Source organism: Chanodichthys erythropterus, chromosome 22 (assembly GCF_024489055.1).
Source record: "Chanodichthys erythropterus isolate Z2021 chromosome 22, ASM2448905v1, whole genome shotgun sequence".
Lineage (NCBI taxonomy): Eukaryota > Metazoa > Chordata > Actinopteri > Cypriniformes > Xenocyprididae > Chanodichthys > Chanodichthys erythropterus.
In genome coordinates, this window is record NC_090242.1 from 25,417,041 (window position 1) to 25,436,064 (window position 19,024).

Sequence of the window (19,024 nt, forward strand, 5' to 3'; positions counted from 1 at the left end):
ATTTATATATATATATATAAAAATGTCTTTGGTCAAATTAAGCTGTAAAATAAATAGTTTATCCCTTTAAATGCAATGGATTTTGAAAGATATCAACAAAAAAAACGGGCAAAAAAATTTAAAAGCGATTTTCTCAGGTTTTCAATTTGAAAAAGAGGGCAGACAACCATAATTAAAATGGGTATATTTTTAAAACCATTCAAGGTATGACTAGGATATCATTTTAAAGCTTATTGTCTCATCTTTTCATTGATACCAAAATCTCAATTTTGAAATATGGGTCACTGTGACTCATTTTGCTGGATCAGGTCACAATTATTTGCTAACATAGGTTATTTGTCCAATTCAATGCATATTGTATGCATTAAAATAATTGTTAATCACTGGTAAAAAAAAAAAACACCTTAGTATCGATATTTTTATTTGAGTATCGATACTTTCGATACTCAGCGTCAGTATCGATATATCGATACTTCATATCGATATGCCCATCCCTATTTTATACTCCTGTGTTACTCGCAGCAACAACTCCACCTCACTGTTGGTCCATTAAAAAAAATCAGTTCCTTTCCTCGACATTGCCTCAAAGTTTCAAAGAGCCGGAAAGTAAATAAACGCCTATCGGGAATGACGCAGGTCGAAGCTTTACTCATGCGCAGTAGGGGGATGTAAGCGTTTTCATACGTTTCAGTTTTGATGAGCAAATTTTGGAAAACGCTTGAAAATGATAGTGTGGACACGAAGCGTTTTTAGACGAAAACTCCGTTTTCAAATATATCCGGATTAGTGTAGACGTAGCCTCAGGCCCCATTTACACTAGTGCGTTTTCGTTTTAAAACGTATACGTTTTGCTACAGTTATGTCTGTCATTTACACTACACCGGTTAAACGATTAAATATTCTCTTTAATTAATAGACAAATTCGTATTTATTTATTTAGTTGTTCAATTATTCACAATCCTTATTATTGTCTCCATCAGCAAACAAACACCCCTCCCTTCCTGATCAGTTTTTATATTTATCCTCCAGTATGTTGTCACCATAAATCTGCCATATGCATCTGTTTAGGACGTGGGTTTGATTTACCTCGGCTTGCCTTTGAGTAATAAAAGTCCTCCATTGCTCGTGCAGCCCAGCCAAGAATTTGAGGAGGTGATCCAGAACCTCTCTCACAAATTACACTGAGAGATCAAAGTGGGTATAAAATTCTATTTAGAGAGTGAAAAATTAATCATAGTCTTGGTCAGATGGCATATGAGGTCAATACCTATGTCTGTTATAAGAGAAAAAGAAGAAAAACTTGTGACAATGTGGCATCATTGCTTGTGATTGGTATAGATGTGCATGTTTGCGGTTACCTACGCTAGTCATATGTGTTTGGCAAAAATCATTCTACTCTGAGAGAGAAAAAACAGAAACCTTAGTGGTCTTTGCTGAAGCATGTCTTTTGTATCAGAGTCCAAGCCTTGTTAAAATGAGTAAAAGCCAAGCGTATTTCATCTTCAGCACAAATGGCACCTAGCCCAGTGTAAACAGCACCACTACATCAGTTAATTGCAAACTTTGTGCTGACAAAGAGACGACTGCACTGCTTAACCCTGTGAAGCAGGAATTATTAAATCAAAAAGGAAAAATACATTAATATTTCTTATTCAAAACAAGACTATAACCATTGACCATCCATCTAACTGTTTCTCGCTAGGAAAGGCTCCAGCATGGATAGAAGATCTATCTATCTGCCTCTCTGTCTGTGTGTGTGTGTGTGTGTGTGTGTGTGTGTGTGTGTGTGTGTGTGTGTGTGTGTGTGTGTGTGTGTGTGTGTGTGTGTGTGTGTTTGTGTGTGTGTGTGTGTGTGTGTGTGTGTGTTTGTTTGTTTATAAAATATTACAACCTCATAAGCAAAATCTAAGCAAAAGGCCAAAAATAAAAAATATTAAATTACTATTCAATTAATCAAAATTATGACAGGGGATTTGTAGCTCAAATGAGATATCATGTATTTTGAGAGAGTTACAGACATCTGTCCACTGCGATATAATATAGTTGTTGATATTCCAGAGGAACTCGGTGCATCATCACTTTCAGTCGTCATAAAAAAGATATAAAGAGAACTGTCATATAGACGGAGTAAAGATCAAAGGTTATCATGCATGGTGTTTTGGATGTAACATCACACCCTGAAATAACTGACATGACTTTTACAGTTTTGGTTTTTTTCTTTTTCTCAATACTTAGCTCACTTTTTCAAAACTCTTCACACAGTGATCACAACATCAGTCTATTTGGGCTAAACAGAAGATTATTTATTATTGCTTTGTCATAAAATGCATTCAGCGACTACATCTTATAAATTACATGAATACATTTCTCACTTAGACGCAACCACCACCTAAAATCTCTATACGTGTACAGGCCAATTTGTACGTTTACTCTAAAACTGTCAAAATTAAGTTCAAAACTTAACATTACACAAAAATAAAATAGGAATTTGTTATATTTCTATAGTAATACCATTTTGAAATATATTCTGAATCTAAAAAAAAAAAAAAATCAACTGAACACCTACACAAGTGTTAGCCTTTCAATCTCATTGCCATCTATACAAAAGGGAATACTTTTGTACTTTATATAAACATGGACTATATATTTAAAGACTATAGAATAACACAAGACGCATCAGTCGTATAGAGTCCCTCATGGATGATGTGTTTTTGTAGACAAAACCCGGAAGTGAGTTAGCATTTTAGTGGTTTCATAGCCCTGAAGTCAATGTGTATTTTGAATGGGTTTTTGCTTAATCGCCTTAAATAAGGTCTGTGGTTAACAAAGCCTCTAAATATTTTCAGATTTTGATCTATGACATAAAACACACCAGTTATAACCCACTTGTGATTTTTTAAACCTTTATTGTGTCTTAAAAACGGCGGTTGCTAACAAATTGCTAAAAGGGACTATTTCCTTTGGCGGGGACTTTAGACGTCATCATTAAAAACTGGACATTTGGACAGTATTTCTCATAAAAAAGTGGATAAGTATTCATACACAGCGCAGATCATAATCAGCGAGCATGTTTTTAAAAAAGTTGTTTTTTAAATAAAGTTTGAGGAAGCATGGTGGTGACGACGTTGATCCGCGACCATTGTGTGCTGTAGTCCGTTTATAGCCTACTGTTAGCTTTTTATATCTGACGACTTTATTTAGGCTTCAAAATCTATAAATGTTGTGTTAACTTGTAAAGATTATCTTGATAGACAAAATTTGTAAGTGTCATAACCCTTTGTTAAACACAGAGCTTATTTTTTGCGATTTTCCAAAAATCTATGGGAAAAATGCATAGGCTTTCGAACGAGGGAACCCGCTAACTTCCGGGTTCGTCTACAAAAACACGTAATCCCTGAGGTACTCTATTGTTTTGAATGTGAGAAAATGCAAATGAGGGAATAAGTCCCGCCTTCTAAATAAGAGCCAATTGCGATTGGTAAAGTCATCATGCCACTGCAGCGGCCGTTAGAAGCTCCGGTTCCTCTAGAAACAGTCAAGCTAAAATGAAACACAAGAGATGCGCATTTAGGTCTGTGCATGCGCAGTAGCTTGATCCATCCTGAAAATAACATTTTTGTCATGATTCGAGCATTTAGAAACAAAAATTATGAGACACTTGTTGTTAGATTTCATTGGTGATTTCAAATATAAAATTTAATCGAAAGATTGGCAAACAGCTTTGGAGAATTTTATTTTTCCCCGTTCAAAGAGATAGGAGCTGCACTTGAATGCCCGAGAGGCATTTCAAAGATGGCCGCCGAGTGAAATAACCTGTCTTAAAGGGACTTTTGATATACTGCAGTGAACAGTTGAGAGTGTCATTCTTGTCTTGTAAAGAAATTTTACAAAAGAAAACGTATAATGCTGTCTGTTGTAAGGGTTTTATAAGTAACAAACTGAGTTGTTGGTTGACAATCTGATTTTTTATGGAAGAATGAGTTGAGACATGTATGAAGTATTGGTAGGCAGTGCATTTTGAATGTAAAATTATCTGCTGTGACAAGCTGAGGGTTGGTTTGGGGAACTGTGTGAAGAAGTTTGAAAAATTGACCTAAGCTTTAACACCCACCGTTTTCATCTGCATATGCTGAAATCCTCTTACACCTCAAAAAGGGCTCAGATAAACATGTAAACTGTCACTTTGATTTGAGTGAAAGAATCTCTGTCAGCAAATTGACAGCTGACCTGCACGTGCGACCATTTAATTATGATTGTGCCTGTTGAGTGAGCTCCAAATGAGCGCTAATGTTACACTTAACTCATTACACTATTTCAGTGCCACAGGGGGATAATCTTTCCCATACTTGTTAACGCAGTCTCTGGCTGCTGACATGACCCTGTAAGTCAAGCTTTTTGGTGTGAAGAGGAGTGTTTTGGGCACAAGCCAGCAACGAGTATGCAGAGACCTCTAACTGAAGCGATGGTGTTGTTTTTTCTTTGCAACAGCCACATTAGTAGCCTTGTGATAACATGGTCATGAATAATAGAGAGTTTCTGATGGATTCACTATCTGGTTATGTAATGGCCTTGTTGGTGATGGCTGTAGTATATTAATGTTACACAACTGTAGTGTTTTCCCCTCTGGCTTTGAGCTTTTTATCTCAAACACAAAAACCTCATTGTTTTCGAGAAGACTGATAATCTTTTCCAAATAAAATTAAGTAAAGGTGGTGATACATATACAATGGTCCTGTGTGACTATCATGAGAAGTGTAACCACATCCCTGGCAGGTCTGCGCTGTGAGCAGCGTGAGCATGTGGCCGCTGGCATACAGCTCAGAGAGAGTCATGCAATGTCTGCAATGTTACAGCTGCACTTCCCTATAAGTTACACATTAGATATTCTGAAACTGACACAAGCATATGGGAAGCATGTGACAGAAGGAGAGAAAAAGCAAAGGAGGTGAGACTTAAAAAATATGTTTATTTACAATCGCTATAGGACCCATTTCTCAATACGGTAATTTTTTCAAAATTCTTCACACAGTTCTCCTAACCATGTCTCATCTTGGCACAGAAGTTAATTTCACATTCAGAATGCACTAAATCTACCAAAACACTTCTCAAATCAACTCATTCAATCAACCCAGCATACACACTTTGTCTGATATAAAACACTAACCTAAAAATACTAACATCATATAGCATTTTACAGTGTTTTCTTTTGTAAAATTTCTTAACAAAACAAAAATAACTCTCTCTATTGTTTATAATTTACTGCAGGTTATGTTACATGAACCATGTTTACAAAAAAGTAAAAAAAAAAATATTCAGAAGTTTCCCCCTTTGAATGGATGAAAATGAAATTGAAAGACTAATGCTTGCGTAGGTGTTGAGTTTCATCTAATTGCTTTGATAGTATTTGATTGTTTTTTGATTCAGAATATATTTCATTACAATACTGTAGTTCGCTGCAGCATATTTCTGTCTTATTCAGTTGTTTTGAACTTAAGTTTTGAAAACGGTATGTAAGCATGTGCAAATTGAGTTTTGGCATTTGTTGTGTCCAAGTGAGAAAAGAATAAATGTAATTTGAAAGAAGTAATCATTAAATGCATTTTGTGCCAAAGCAATGATAAATGATCCACAGCTTAGCCCACATTGATTTCTGTTGTGCTTACTGTTTGAAGAGTTTTGAAAAAACACAAGTATTGAGAAATGGTCGATTGTAAAAAAACAACAACATAAAAAAACCCCTGTAAATTAGTTAATGTATAGTCATAATGAATGGACATGAATTAAGAATGAATATGAATTAATAATTAATTAATAATGAAAAACAGGGCTGGGTAGGTTACTTTTAAAATGTATTTCACTACAAATTACAAAATTGTAACGAAATTTATTTCATTATATTACCCAACTTAATCGAAATACTTTAGAATACTTTGGAATACTAATAAGTATGTAACACACAAACAAGGTAATTGTGAGTTTTTATCTCACAATTCTGACATTTTTCTCATAATTACGTGATATAAAGTCGCAATTGCGAGTTGTAAAGTCAGAATATAAACTCGCAATATTGAGAAAAGTCAGAATTCTGAGAACTCAATTTTGAGAAAAAAGTCAGAATTGTGAGATAATAACTCGCAACTGCGAGAGAAAAAAAAGTCAGAATTTCAAGTTTCAAGCAATTCTGACTTTATAACTTGTGTACATTTTTAAATGGGGCAATTTTTATAAATTCAGTCATTTTGTCTTGTGGAATGTATGTAAACATCTGTTATGTGAAACTGCTTATTCAGGACAATACTAAATAAAAATAACATGCGATTTTTATGATCCCTCTCATTTTGTTAAAATTATTACAATGATGCATATTCTGCAAGGGGTATGAAACTTATGAGCAGAACTGTAGTTTAGGATGCTTTTGCATCTGTCAGAGTCAGAGAATCACCAACTGTTTACATTAATTGCCCATCATAGTTTACATTAATGTTTAAATGACATTAAAATTCAAAGTAATCACTTTGGTAATCTAAAATACTTTTCAGAAGTAACAGTAATTTGATTTATCACCCATTTAAAATGTAACTGTAATAAAATACAGTTACTCAAATTTTGTATTTTAAAAATTCCGTTCCTCCCCAACCCTGGTGCTGGGTGATAATGATTTCATGTAATCTGGATTACATAATCAGATAACAAAAGTTAAGTACTTGTAATTAAATTATTTAACTTCGGTTTCACAAACAATGCTTAAGCTAGTCCCAGACTTGTTTGAGCTGTTTTAACTGAAAACAACTTAAAATGACATATCATAAGCCGGGCACACATTTAACGACTAACTAAAACATTTCTAAGACTGAGCTCAACACACAGCGATTGTTTCTTGCGACTGAAGCAGATTTTAATACTTAAACATGGAATCTGAACACCGACTGTAATCGCAGACTGAACGCAACTGGCTCTGACTGGACGCACTTGAGTGCGATCAGTCATAAGTATCAATTTACATTTATAATCGGCCTTACAATCGTTAAATGTGTGCGCGGCTTTAAAATATCTCAGTGCCATTGTTTTGTCTCAAGATGCACACTGTTCAGTGTTTTTTTTTTTTTTTTTTCTAGGGCACTTTTATAAAATATACTTAAATGCCCTAATTGAACTAAAGCTTAATCCTGGCTTATAGTCTCTAAGCCCTGTCTGTGAAACCGGGCCATTATGTTTTCAAATATTCATGTGTAATCAGACTACAGTTACTGTTTTATTGATTACATGATTACATGTTATTCTGACAATGGCAGTAAATCAACATTGCAACATTGCATTTCTAATCAACTCCTAATAAACACATTGATTATTATTTGAATTATAACTCAGTGAGTCATTTAATCATGTATTGCTGTGGCTTTTGTCTTTCAAATATACAAATTCATGTCATTTTATATTTACATGCAACGCAGGGATTATCAAAATTTTTTGTCAGCCGAAATTCTTTGATATTTACCCCAGAGAATATAATGTAATATTTACATTACAACACTTCATGATGGAATATATTTTCTTTCTCTTTGTATTTTTATATCTATATTAGTTATTCTGTTCAAATCAATGTGATATTCGAGTTAGGTTAAAAGTAATCTAAAAGTAATCCAATAGTAGTCAGATTATATTGCCATTTGTAAGTAATCTACCCAGCACTGTACATATACACACACAGTAGAAGTTATTCATGTTTTTCAAACCACGTTCTAGTTGGGTTCATATAAATGAATGAACATGATTATAAATAATGAACAGTAATATACTACATAAACTAATGTTAATCTATATAACCTTATTGTAAAGTGTTTCCAAAGAATCATCTAGAAGGATCACCTATTTGAATGTTTTATAACAAGTCATTTTTTTGTTTGTTTCTTTTGTTTATGCACATATTTTGTCCCCTCAATGGCATTTCCGAGTAGAAAGTAAACCTTCCTTCTGAACGGAACCCCTCCATTAAACTGGGATAAACCGGGCCAGGAAGCAAATGATCCAAAGGGAAAGACCAATTAGCTGATCAAGCTCAGAATCTCTGCATCGACCCCACCCTTTCCCTTTTTCTTTCTTTATTTCCTCTCTCTCTTTCTCCATCCTTTACTGTAGTATAGCCCTTCCCTGCTCTGCTGATCCCACCCTCTCACACACACACACAAACCCCACTAACCCCACAAACATGCTGGCAGTCTCGCGTACACTCACTCTCTCAGCTCAGCCTCTGTCTGATTGAGTACCATTTCATTCTTGGACACTCAGCAACAGTCTCTCTCCATCACACACACACACACTTACACACCCTCTGGAAGGAATCCTGCAGTTTGCGGCTGCAGTTCTCTGGACATGCTGGACCGTCTGCTCTGAGGTGGGAGATGGGCTTGAGAGCTTGTGTGTAAGAATCTGTTCTTGATTCATTCTGTAATTTAAGTGCTAATGTGAGCAAACGTTGCTGCCACATTACATCCTGGTGGGTTATGTGGTGGTCTGTTTGGAAGATTTATTCACTAATGTGTTTTGCATACATTTTGAATTATTGTGCATGAAAATGCAGCTATTAAGTTATAAATTTAGTGTACTGAGTCAAGCCAAATGGACTGTCTAACTATAAAGATGTGTATTACAACATCATGTTCTCACAAAACTGATTTTTAAAATTACGCATGCCTCTGCCAACAAGCAAATTATATAACAGTAATTGGAAGTTATACACAATGTACTGTACTGTGAAATCGACTTGCATGGGGGTGTAATTAGATATAGGCTATATTTTGGGGAGATTGCATTTGGTTTGATTAATTCATAGATCTAATTGCCTGAATGTCTGTATATTTGCTGGTTCACCAGAGCACTTTTTATAGTGAGCTTGCAACTACGCAGTCAGCAGATCCTCCAGTGCTCCAAATCAAACTCTAAACTCAATAACTCCCACAGACATTTTGGCCTTCTGACATTTGAAGCTTCTCAGATCTCACACACATACACACATTTGCACGCACATGAGAAGTTAGCCGTACACTCGTAAACATAAATACTGTCCTCAATATAACCCACAGCGTATATCATTACAAATATCTCTTGATACTATAAAATAAAAATATGAGAACTATTAAATAATTTGGTCACACAACATGTGATATAAATATGGGAGACTAGGGTTAGTTGTCACATGGGAATGTTGTCATAAGGACTATACGTGGCTTTTATGTTGGTTCTAAAGTTCAAAACCTTAAATTAGAAGATGTGAATTATGTCCTTCAAATTAAGAGTTAAATTTCAGTATCATCATGTTTTTGCAATAGCTTTTAAGGTATATTTGAATTAACTGAAACTTTGAACTGTATTTTTAATAAATGCCAGGTAGGGGGAAGTAAAAACACAAGTGTTTTTACATTTTGTAATATATATTATAAAATAAATCCATTGAAAGGAATTAATATCCAAAACCTCAAAAGCTTACAATTACGTCAGTCATTACAAGGGAGTTATCATGCTTTTCACTACTGATCCAAACTAACATATTATTTAGTAATGCATACTATCCAATACTTGGATTTGGTAATACTTATGTCATTACTAGTGGGTTACCTTCACGTTCGAATTTATTATACGCAATGCATTATTCATGTAAATTATGAACCTGTATATAGTAGTTAGTAGTCCTCTGGGAGGTATAAAAAAAATAGTAGTTATTGATTAGCTAATAGTGAACTACCACATTCGACTATTACATACTAATTCAGTAATCAGAGTTCCTTGTTAGTTAATAGTGGTGTTAATATTGCATTACTCATTTACTCCTGTGTAGTTATTTATTAATGACAGAATAGTATTCTAAAGTGTTACCTAATAATCAATAACTGCTAAGCTGTAATTCTTATTCATGATACTTTTCCTTCACATAATCTTTTATCCACAACTTTACACGCCCTTCACAGACTCTAAAGTGCTTCTTACTCTCACTTTCTGTAATTTGATTCGGCATTTAGTTGAGCTCATCTTCCGTATTGACAAGAATCATCTTTAGAATTGTTCTGAGAGTGAATTGTTCTGTCCTCGTGTCTCAAATTCATCTCTATGTCTTGTTTATTAGGTTTGGTTTGCATAACAGCTGGTTAATGGTATGGTGTTGCTATTCGGTTCAGTAACACAGAAGACAGATATGTTTTGTTTTATGAGTTTTGTTGGCCGTGAAAGTGCAACTTCTGTGACATGACGGGAGCCACCTGGCCCTCATTGTGATTGCTGTCAGTATAACTGACCACCAAAAGCCAAAAATACATTTGTTTAAAGTTAGACAAGTATTCAGAGCAGCTTCACATTGGGCACCAGGGCTTTGTGTTTTATGTCTTGACAGCGAGCCGTCAAAGTCGTTTCATTTAAATCAGCAAAAGGACCTTAAAATAGACTTTTACAATTCATGTATAGTTTATAAAATATGTATATTCAAAAGTTTGGGGTCATTCAGCAAGGATTCATTCAACTGATCAAAAGTGACAATAAAGACATTTAGATTGTTACTAAATATTTCTATTTCAAATAAATTCTGTTCTTTTGACTTTCTGTCAAAGAATGATTTACAATGTATTAGTTTCCACAAAAAGATTAAACAGTACAACATTTTCAACATTGATAATAATTCAGCTTTGCCATCACAAGAATAAATCGCATTTTAAAATATACTCCAATAAAAAAAAAATGTAAAAAAGTTTTTTAAATATATATACAACCCGAATTCCAGAAATGTTGGGACGTTTTTTAAATTTGAATAAAATGAAAACTAAATGTTTTCACTTAAACTGAGAAATTTTACAGGTTTATGCACAAAATGAGCTCATTTCAAGTTTGATGCCTGCTGCAGGTCTCAAAATAGTTGGGACGGGGGCGTGTTTACCATGGTGTAGCATCTCCTCTTCTTTTCAAAACAGTGTGAAGATGTCTGATGTCGAATTTGAAATGAGAAATGAGAGTGTAAAATTTCTCCGTTTAAACATTTGCTATGTTATTTATGTATTGTGAATAAAATATTGGCTCATGTGATTTGAAAGCCTTTTAGTTTTCATTTTATTCAAATTTAAAAAATGTCCCAACATTCTGGAACTGATTTTCATTTATATTTCTGAAAACTTGCCCTCAGTGTCCCCTCAATCAGATCACGAGGACGAGGGGTTTCCGTGTGGATACGTATCCAGAGACTCTATACTTAGCAATTGCCACAGAAGGAGCTGGACAAGCCGGAAAAAGGAGGAGGAAAAGGACAGGTTTGTGATTGAACGTTTTCTTTGCATAAAATTGTGAAAGTAGTTGACCCATCACCAGTATTGCAGCTTTAATGGGTTAGAGCAAAGCTGTTTTGTGGTCACACTTAAGCTTTCACTGTGAAGTGATTGCAACTTTCTTTAATGGGTTCGACTGGTTTTGCACTGCAGTCTCGTCCCCAGGAGGTAAAGCACCAGAAGTGGAAAGGACAAAAAACAAACAGACTCCAGCAGACGTTCAGCTATGCATTCCACCACCCTTTTTTTTGTCCTCACTGGGGTGCTCCTGTACTTAGTGATGGGGGCTTTGGTGTTCAATGCCCTGGAGGCCCCGTATGAGGAAAGTCACCATGTCCAGTTGCAAACCACCCGTCAAGAGTTTCTAGGCAACTACACATGTGTAGATCCTGAGCGCCTAGAGAACCTGATAGTGGTAAGTATTGTTGAAACTGACACTTCTTTAATCAATTAATTTGGTCAAGAATTACTTCAATTAATCAGATTTAAAAAAAAAAAAAAGAAGAAAAACAAATGTTATGGTTACCTATCCATGTTACCTATCCAGTGTTCTCTTCCAAATGAGAACACTGGATAGAAGTTTAAATCCCTATTATTTATTGGCAATTTAAAAACCTAATTTTAACACCCAACAATATTGATATTTTTTATTGCAACATTATTAGCCAACATCATTTCGCTTTGTCCGTTTGTCTTTTTTGTTATGAAAGGGATAGTTCACCCAGAAATGAAAATTCTGTCATCATTTACTCACCCTCAAGTTGTTCCAAACATGTATGAATTTCTTTCTTCTGCTGAACACAAAAGAAGAATATGGGTAACCAAATAGTTGATGGACCCAACTGATTGGGGGAAAATACCATGGAAGTCATATTCTTCAATATCTTTTTTTGTGTTCAGCAGAAGAAAGAAATTCATGCAGGTTTAGAACAACTTGAGGGTGAGTAAATGATTAACTGTCCCTTTAAGTTTCTAAATTTAATGGACATTGTCAAAACGAGCATATATTATTATGTGCAACTATTATGTGCTCAAGCACAAAACAAAAACAAACCTGACAGGGCAACCAACATGAAAGCATTGAAGCATTTTATAGTTTAATTTCAACTTCTTTCCTGCTTTTGACATCTTGCACTTTTCCTGCAGCAGAAATTTCTATAGAAATGTTACACTACTGTAAAAATTACATCTCTGATGGAGTTCTCCATGCACAACACACAGACCTGATTATATGATAATGAAATTCATTGTTGATTATTTTCATTATTTTATTATCGAACAGCACTTAAATATTAACGTTAAGAAAACTCTTATTTTACCTTGCAAAATTGGCTTGTATCATGTATTATTAAGTTAAAACAACATCATCCAGCGTTTAATGTCTAATATCTTTTCTCTACACTCCACTGTTTCTATATAGATAGTGGCAAAGGCTATCAGTGTTGGAATTGACCCCAACAATTCCACCAATGCCACATTCAGCACCAGTTGGGACCTGGCCAGCGCTTTCTTCTTCTGTGGCACCATTATCACCACCATCGGTATGGGATTGCCACATCACTGGCTGAACACACCTGCATGTTTAAGTCAAAGCCTGGCCTGGCCTCTGCATTCTGGGGATCATTGGCACTGTGAAATGTCTAAATATATCTGACATCAGATCACAGCAAGTGTTTGTCTGTGGTCCAGGTTATGGGAACATCTCTCCAAAGACATCGTGGGGTCAGTTCTTCTGTATCTGGTATACACTGGTGGGCATTCCCTTGTTTGGATTTCTGTTGGGTGCCGCTGGAGACCATCTGGGGACGTCGCTGAGGAATGCCATTGCTAAAGTTGAAGCTCTTTTATGGGTAAATGATGATGAATACAAACATAATCTCACTGGACAATTGTTAACATTTACAGAAAAAAAAAAGAGTTTGCTGAATGACTTGGGAGACATAGCATGAAGATAAAGAATTGATTTAGTTTAAAAGCACTGAACATTTGGATTTAGATTAAAAACATTTTCAGCCAACATGACAAACATGTCACATTTCCACTTCAGAGTAAAAAATAAAGTTCAGAATAAGAAAGGATTACAAGAAACATTGATAGGCGTCCATATACATTCCTGGCTCTTTGTCACAATTTCAAGATTCTCAGGACATTTTTCTTCAGTCTTCTTTATCTTCTCCATTCAGAAGTGGAAGGTGAGCCCAACCATTGTCCGTGTCATCACCGCTTTGCTCTCCATCCTGCTGGGCTGTGTTCTCTTCATCCTTGTGCCAATTTTAGTCTTCCAGAAGGTTGAAGATTGGTCTCTACTAGAATCAGCCTACTTTGTGGTTATCACCCTCACAACAGTGGGCTTTGGAGACTATGTTGCAGGTACCACTGGATGAAATCCTGAAACGTTTCCTCACTTGTTTTCCATGTAATGGTTCCTCATTTGCTTTGCAACAGTTTAATAAGTAGTTTGCATTTCATTTTGAGAACAAACTGAATGAAACATCTCGGTTGCATATGTAACCCTTGTTCCCTGAACAAGTGAATGGAGACGTCATGTTGGAGAAGACCGACAAATTGGGAATCTCGCCAGAGAGACCAATCTACTTGATTGTTAGTTTAAAAACTAAACTAGCAAATGCGCATTTGCATGTGATATTTGCATCTGACAGCCATGCCTAGTCACATGGGTATTAAATGTGCATCAGGTGCAAGTGCAGATCAGTTGGTTCAACTGCTTTCTGCTCTACAATCTACAAGAGTTATTCTTCGAGCCAGTTCTTCAGGAAGAAGACTCTTTGTTCATGTTGGTGTGACAGCACTTCAGCTGTGGTCGGGATCTCCAGAGCATTTAAAAAAACAGCTGTTTTCACGGCTAGTGAGTGAGGGCATCTTCAATGAGGTCTGATCGACATCTGGTCGTCAGTCTATCCTTCGGCACTCCCCTCCTTCGGAAACAGTAACATTGTCCGAGTCAGACCCTGAGTTCATGCCTATGCTTGTCCGGGCCGCCGAGAGGATCAGGCTAATGTGGAATCCTCCACTGTGTCCCGAGCCGTCAAGATTGGATGATTGGTTTCTCAGGACGGCTTTTTAATGTGCAACATCCACTTAGGTGGTCCAGGAGTGGCTGTGTGTGGCAGACATGAAGATGCCAATAAAACTCGGTTTCTAAATTCCCCCATATCCTAGACCAGCCTCTTCTAACACTAAGACCTCGGCCCGGCTACGTGCCCAAGGTTCCTACCACTCCCTTTTTTGGACCAGGTGGTGAACCTGCAAGTACTGCCCCCGGAGGAGACAGACCCAGCCCTAGCTTTGCTCTGTCCCGTCCGCACTCTGCGTCTGTACGTGGACCGAGCTCAATGCTTCAGGGCCTCAGACCAGCTCTTTGTCTGTTACGGAGGCCAGCAGAAAGGAAAGGCTGGGTTACACATAACACATCTGCTAGGTTTTAAGAGGGTTCGTTTTGAGCTAGTATCCTCCTGTGTTCTCACCTCAAACACGTAGAGGCACTGAGAGGCCCTGGCCTAGTGTCGGCTTGCTGTGCCTTAATGTGCACTTTATATTGCTCCAGAGGGCAAACCCTGTGAGTTCCTCCATCACTCTCAGCAGCCGGATGTGGCAGAGTGTCCGGCGCCAGGCCTTCACTCGATGTATTCTTGAAAGCCGGTGTTAGGATGGGTGCCCATATGTAGTGACCCTGAGGGGATCATATATGTGTATTGTCCACGGTATAGCTCCTAATCAGAAGCCTGTGTCTTTCCCTTGGCAGAGTCTGCTCTGCCGTCTCTGCCAGTTGTAGTCCTCCGAATCTGGGTGAGAGCCACCTCAGAGACTTCCATATTCAGTACGGCCCTACGGGGTTAGTCCGTATGTGTATCATCAAATTACAACCTCCTGTGGAGGATGTAGCCTCCGCGCCGTTCCTTTTCCTAGAAGGGCATGCTTTCCCAGTTTTATCCAAGTTCACTGAGTGGGCAGTGATCGCCTTCTGTGCCTAAGCCCTGTCCCATCTCCCAAAGGCACAGAGGGATCAGGAGGCTTACTGGAAGGGGCAGCATCAGTGGTGCTTTGGTAGGGATTCCCAATTCGACGTTGCCTTTCAGTCGAGAGTGACAGACTGAAAGGGAATGTATTGGTTACATATGTAACCCTAGTTCCCTGAAGAAGGGAACGGAGACGTCACGTCACTTCCCGTCACCACAGATGCCGTACCACCGCTGGGGTGCCAGGTCACCTGCTCGGCTCTTCAGTGAAAACCTGATAAGTGCTTACACCTGCTGTTCATTTATACCCGCGCGGCTTGTTTAGTTTACACTCAAAGTAGATTGATCTTTCTGACAAGATTCCCAATTCATCTGTCTTCTCCAATGTGATGTTGAGAGTGACCGACATAAGATTTACACCTATAAGCAACTGTCTTGTCTCTTGACTTCTTGTTTAAGATGTTAACCCTCATTTAACCATGGCACGTTCTTCCACGAAACATGACAAAAACTAACCATTGCAGTTATCTTGAGGTGGGTGTTTAATGGCTTGAATTAAATATTCTATCAATGGTTAAAATCCACCATTGACTGCATTATTTAACAGGACATTTTGATATGGATTTGATATGGAACTGAAACTCCAAAGTGACAAGCAATGCTAAACATCTTACCTTTATTTAACAAGAAACACATCCAAAATGAAAATTCTGTTATCATTTACTCACCCTCATGGCATTCCAAACCTGCATGACTTTCTTACTCATGCAGAACACAAAATAAGATATTTCAAAGAATATTTCAACTTGAATTTTAGTATGAAATTTAATATCACCCAAAACGTTCAAACTCCAAAAAAGGACACAAAGTTAAATTAAACCATAAAATTTCACTGGTATACTCTGTCCCAAGCCATACGATGAACAGATCAGAATATCCTTTTATTTAATCTCAAATCAAATCAAAACAGTTGATCAATGCACATATACACAGACTACATCAAGTATGGTGACACAAACCTGAAACATCACCTAATTTCAAACCTTATTGGTTCATTTTTGTATGTGTTTGCATTAATTAATGTTAATTAATTAAAGGCTTAAAATAAATAATTTAACTCTACCTTTATGTCCATCTTGGAGCTTGAAAGTCCCATTGATTGTCATAATATGGACAAAATATTTTCTTTTGTGTTCAAAAGAAGAACTAAAGTCAAACAGGTTTGGGACCACATGAAGGTGATGCAATGATTAGATAAGTTTCGTTTTCTGGTGAACTACAGTATCCTTATCCTTCTGGTGAACTATCCTTTTAATTTGAACAAATGACTTGATCTTTATGTATTCTGTACATTTCTTGTCCATTAGGTGATGGCGAAGCAGGTGAACATCATTGGTACAAGCCTCTGGTGTGGTTTTGGGTTTTGTTTGGTTTGGCCTACTTTGTATCCATTCTTTCCATGATTGGGAACTGGATTCTGGTTCTTACCAAAAAAACCCGAGCTGAGGTAGGCCTATGATTAAATCATGATGTAAAATTAATTTTTTATAACCAAATGTCTTGTGCAGTTTAGGGCAGTGCCTGGACAAAATCCCTGGTCAAACACAGCACTGCAACTCAAATGGGATTATTAATTTATCTCTCAATTCCCGTCCCTTCTATCTTCATGATAACCTTCCATACATTTTCCATCACACCCGTAATTCATCTCCACAACTCCTATTAACCTAAAATCTGTATCAAATTTCAATCATTCTGCTCCTGGTGACATACAAATCTCTCCATAACTCTCAAGCCTTTCCATTTCTCCTGCCCTACTTTCTGCTCTCAGATGGAAGAGTTAAGAGCACACGCCTCAGACTGGACTCAGAACATCCAGAACATGTCTGTGGATTTCCGTATACCCGGAAAACTCGAAGACCCTTTCAAGCGCAGCAGGCGAAAGCGGCGCCACAGGCGCCACAGACACAATGGCAGTCAGGGTGGAGCCGGAGAGGACGGGAGAGATGAGAACGTATCAGAATCCGGCTCCTACTCGGGTTCATCGGATGAGTCGGAAGGCAGCTCTGAGTCAGAATCGGAGGTGACCGAGACAGAACGGGTCCCAGGAGGAGAGGGCGGTGGTGTAGGAAAAGAATTAGAGAAAGAGGAAAAGCCCCAAGACTCGCCCAAAGATCCTGTCATCTCTCAGCCATTGGATTACTTTGGGGAAAATCTTGCGTATATTGATGAGTCCTCAGATGCAGTGAGTGGGAAGATTCACCTGGACCCCTTGCTGGACATACCAGAAACGGACCCAGCTTCTAAAGATAGGCCTAAAAGGAGACGTCAAAGGAGACACTTGAGAAGGGATCAACAGAAACCCAAGACCCCTAAAACCAGTCCAAATGAACCAGAGATTAAAGCGCCAAATGGAGACATTCGGAAGAAAGACCCTCCTGTACCAAAGCTGTGAGCATCCAGGTATTTATGGGGTTTGTAGTTCCTCAAAAAAGATCCAGTCCTCCTCTTTGCAATAAAGTTTTGCAATTGCTCGCTTCAGGATATGCTGTGCTCCATTGTGAAGGCACTTGCTGTTATTCTCAGATTTTACTGGGACAAAAAAAGAAACTGTCCATGTGTCTAAAATGAGAAGAGGAGATAAAGAATCTGGTCTTCTCAAGTCTTGGACTCCTCAGCATGAGTGAGAACTTTTATTGGGTAATCAGATAGAGGCCTGATGACCATTAGTCATTATGTGCGGGAAGGCCATCGTGATCAGATTCTTAGTGCCATCTACTGGATGTTCACTGCATATGACTGACTCGTTTGTTTATGAATGCACTGACTGTCAATGTCATTTTATTCGGTGTGCCTTTCACTCCTTTCCTAACATCATAATAATAAAGGAATGATAGCTTGTTACTACTAATCCAACTCAGCTGAGATTTACAGCTTGAGTTCATCAAACTGTAATCTTTTTCTATTACTGATAAATAACATTAATCTACAGAAGCCTGTTTCTGCCTCAAGTAAAAAAAGAGGTAATTTGGACTTTATTTCTCATAATTGTTACTTTTTCATCTTATAATTTTATATATTACACACAGCACTTTATATCTCACAATGTGACTTTTTCTCATAAATGTCTTTTATTCTCACAGTTGCTACTTTTTCTAATTTGTAATTGTGATGTTAACTCTGTCACACTTATTCAGTTGTGTTTATTCTTAGTTTAGTTTTCACGGACTCTTGTTTGTTTTCATTCATCACATGTATTCCTTTATTTAAATTTTCCCGCCACTCATCAGTTTCCATGGACACTAATCATCATCAGCTGTTCGTCTTTTAGTTAACCACATGTGTATATTAGTTCCTCAACTTCACTCAGTGTTTGTCTGGTCTCATTTACGTTAGCACTTGTCTGTACTACCTGCTGGATGTTTATTAAACTCTGCATTTTGAACTTATATCCTGATCATCTTCTTTTTCCTCGTACCTGGCTGCCAATTTCCCATAATTGTGACTTAAAGGATTAGTTCACTTTAAAATTAAAATTGTCCCAAAATTTACTCTCCCTCAAGCCATCTTAGGTGAATATGACTTTCTTCTTTCTGATGAACACAGTCAGAGTTATGTTAATAAATATCCTGACGCATCCAAGCTTTATAATGGCAGTGAACGGGACCAATGAGTATGAAGCTCAAGAAAGTACATCCATCCATCATAAACGTACTCCACACGGGGGGTTAATAAAGGCCTTGTGAA

General features: G+C 37.2%; 1 protein-coding gene across 1 annotated transcript; it reads left to right on the forward strand.

The window, feature by feature from the left end:
• Positions 1–8,362: 8,362 nt before the first annotated feature.
• LOC137012278 (potassium channel subfamily K member 4) lies at positions 8,363–17,732 on the forward strand. The gene is made up of 8 exons (XM_067375409.1): positions 8,363–8,392; positions 11,162–11,285; positions 11,454–11,715; positions 12,721–12,841; positions 12,990–13,150; positions 13,484–13,670; positions 16,645–16,784; positions 17,109–17,732. Exons 3-8 carry the CDS (start codon positions 11,527–11,529, stop codon positions 17,730–17,732), a joined length of 1,422 nt encoding a protein of 473 aa, XP_067231510.1. The 5' UTR covers positions 8,363–8,392; positions 11,162–11,285; positions 11,454–11,526.
• The last annotated feature ends 1,292 nt before the right edge of the window (positions 17,733–19,024 follow it).

Bases quoted from the DNA above. Each gene is read 5' to 3' on its own strand.
- LOC137012278 (XM_067375409.1), top strand. From the start codon at position 11,527: ATGCATTCCACCACCCTTTTTTTTGTCCTCACTGGGGTGCTCCTGTAC. The intron at 12,842-12,989 runs GTATGGGATTGC...TCTGTGGTCCAG, and splicing joins CACCATTATCACCACCATCG to GTTATGGGAACATCTCTCCA. The intron at 13,671-16,644 runs GTACCACTGGAT...CTTGTCCATTAG, and splicing joins CTTTGGAGACTATGTTGCAG to GTGATGGCGAAGCAGGTGAA.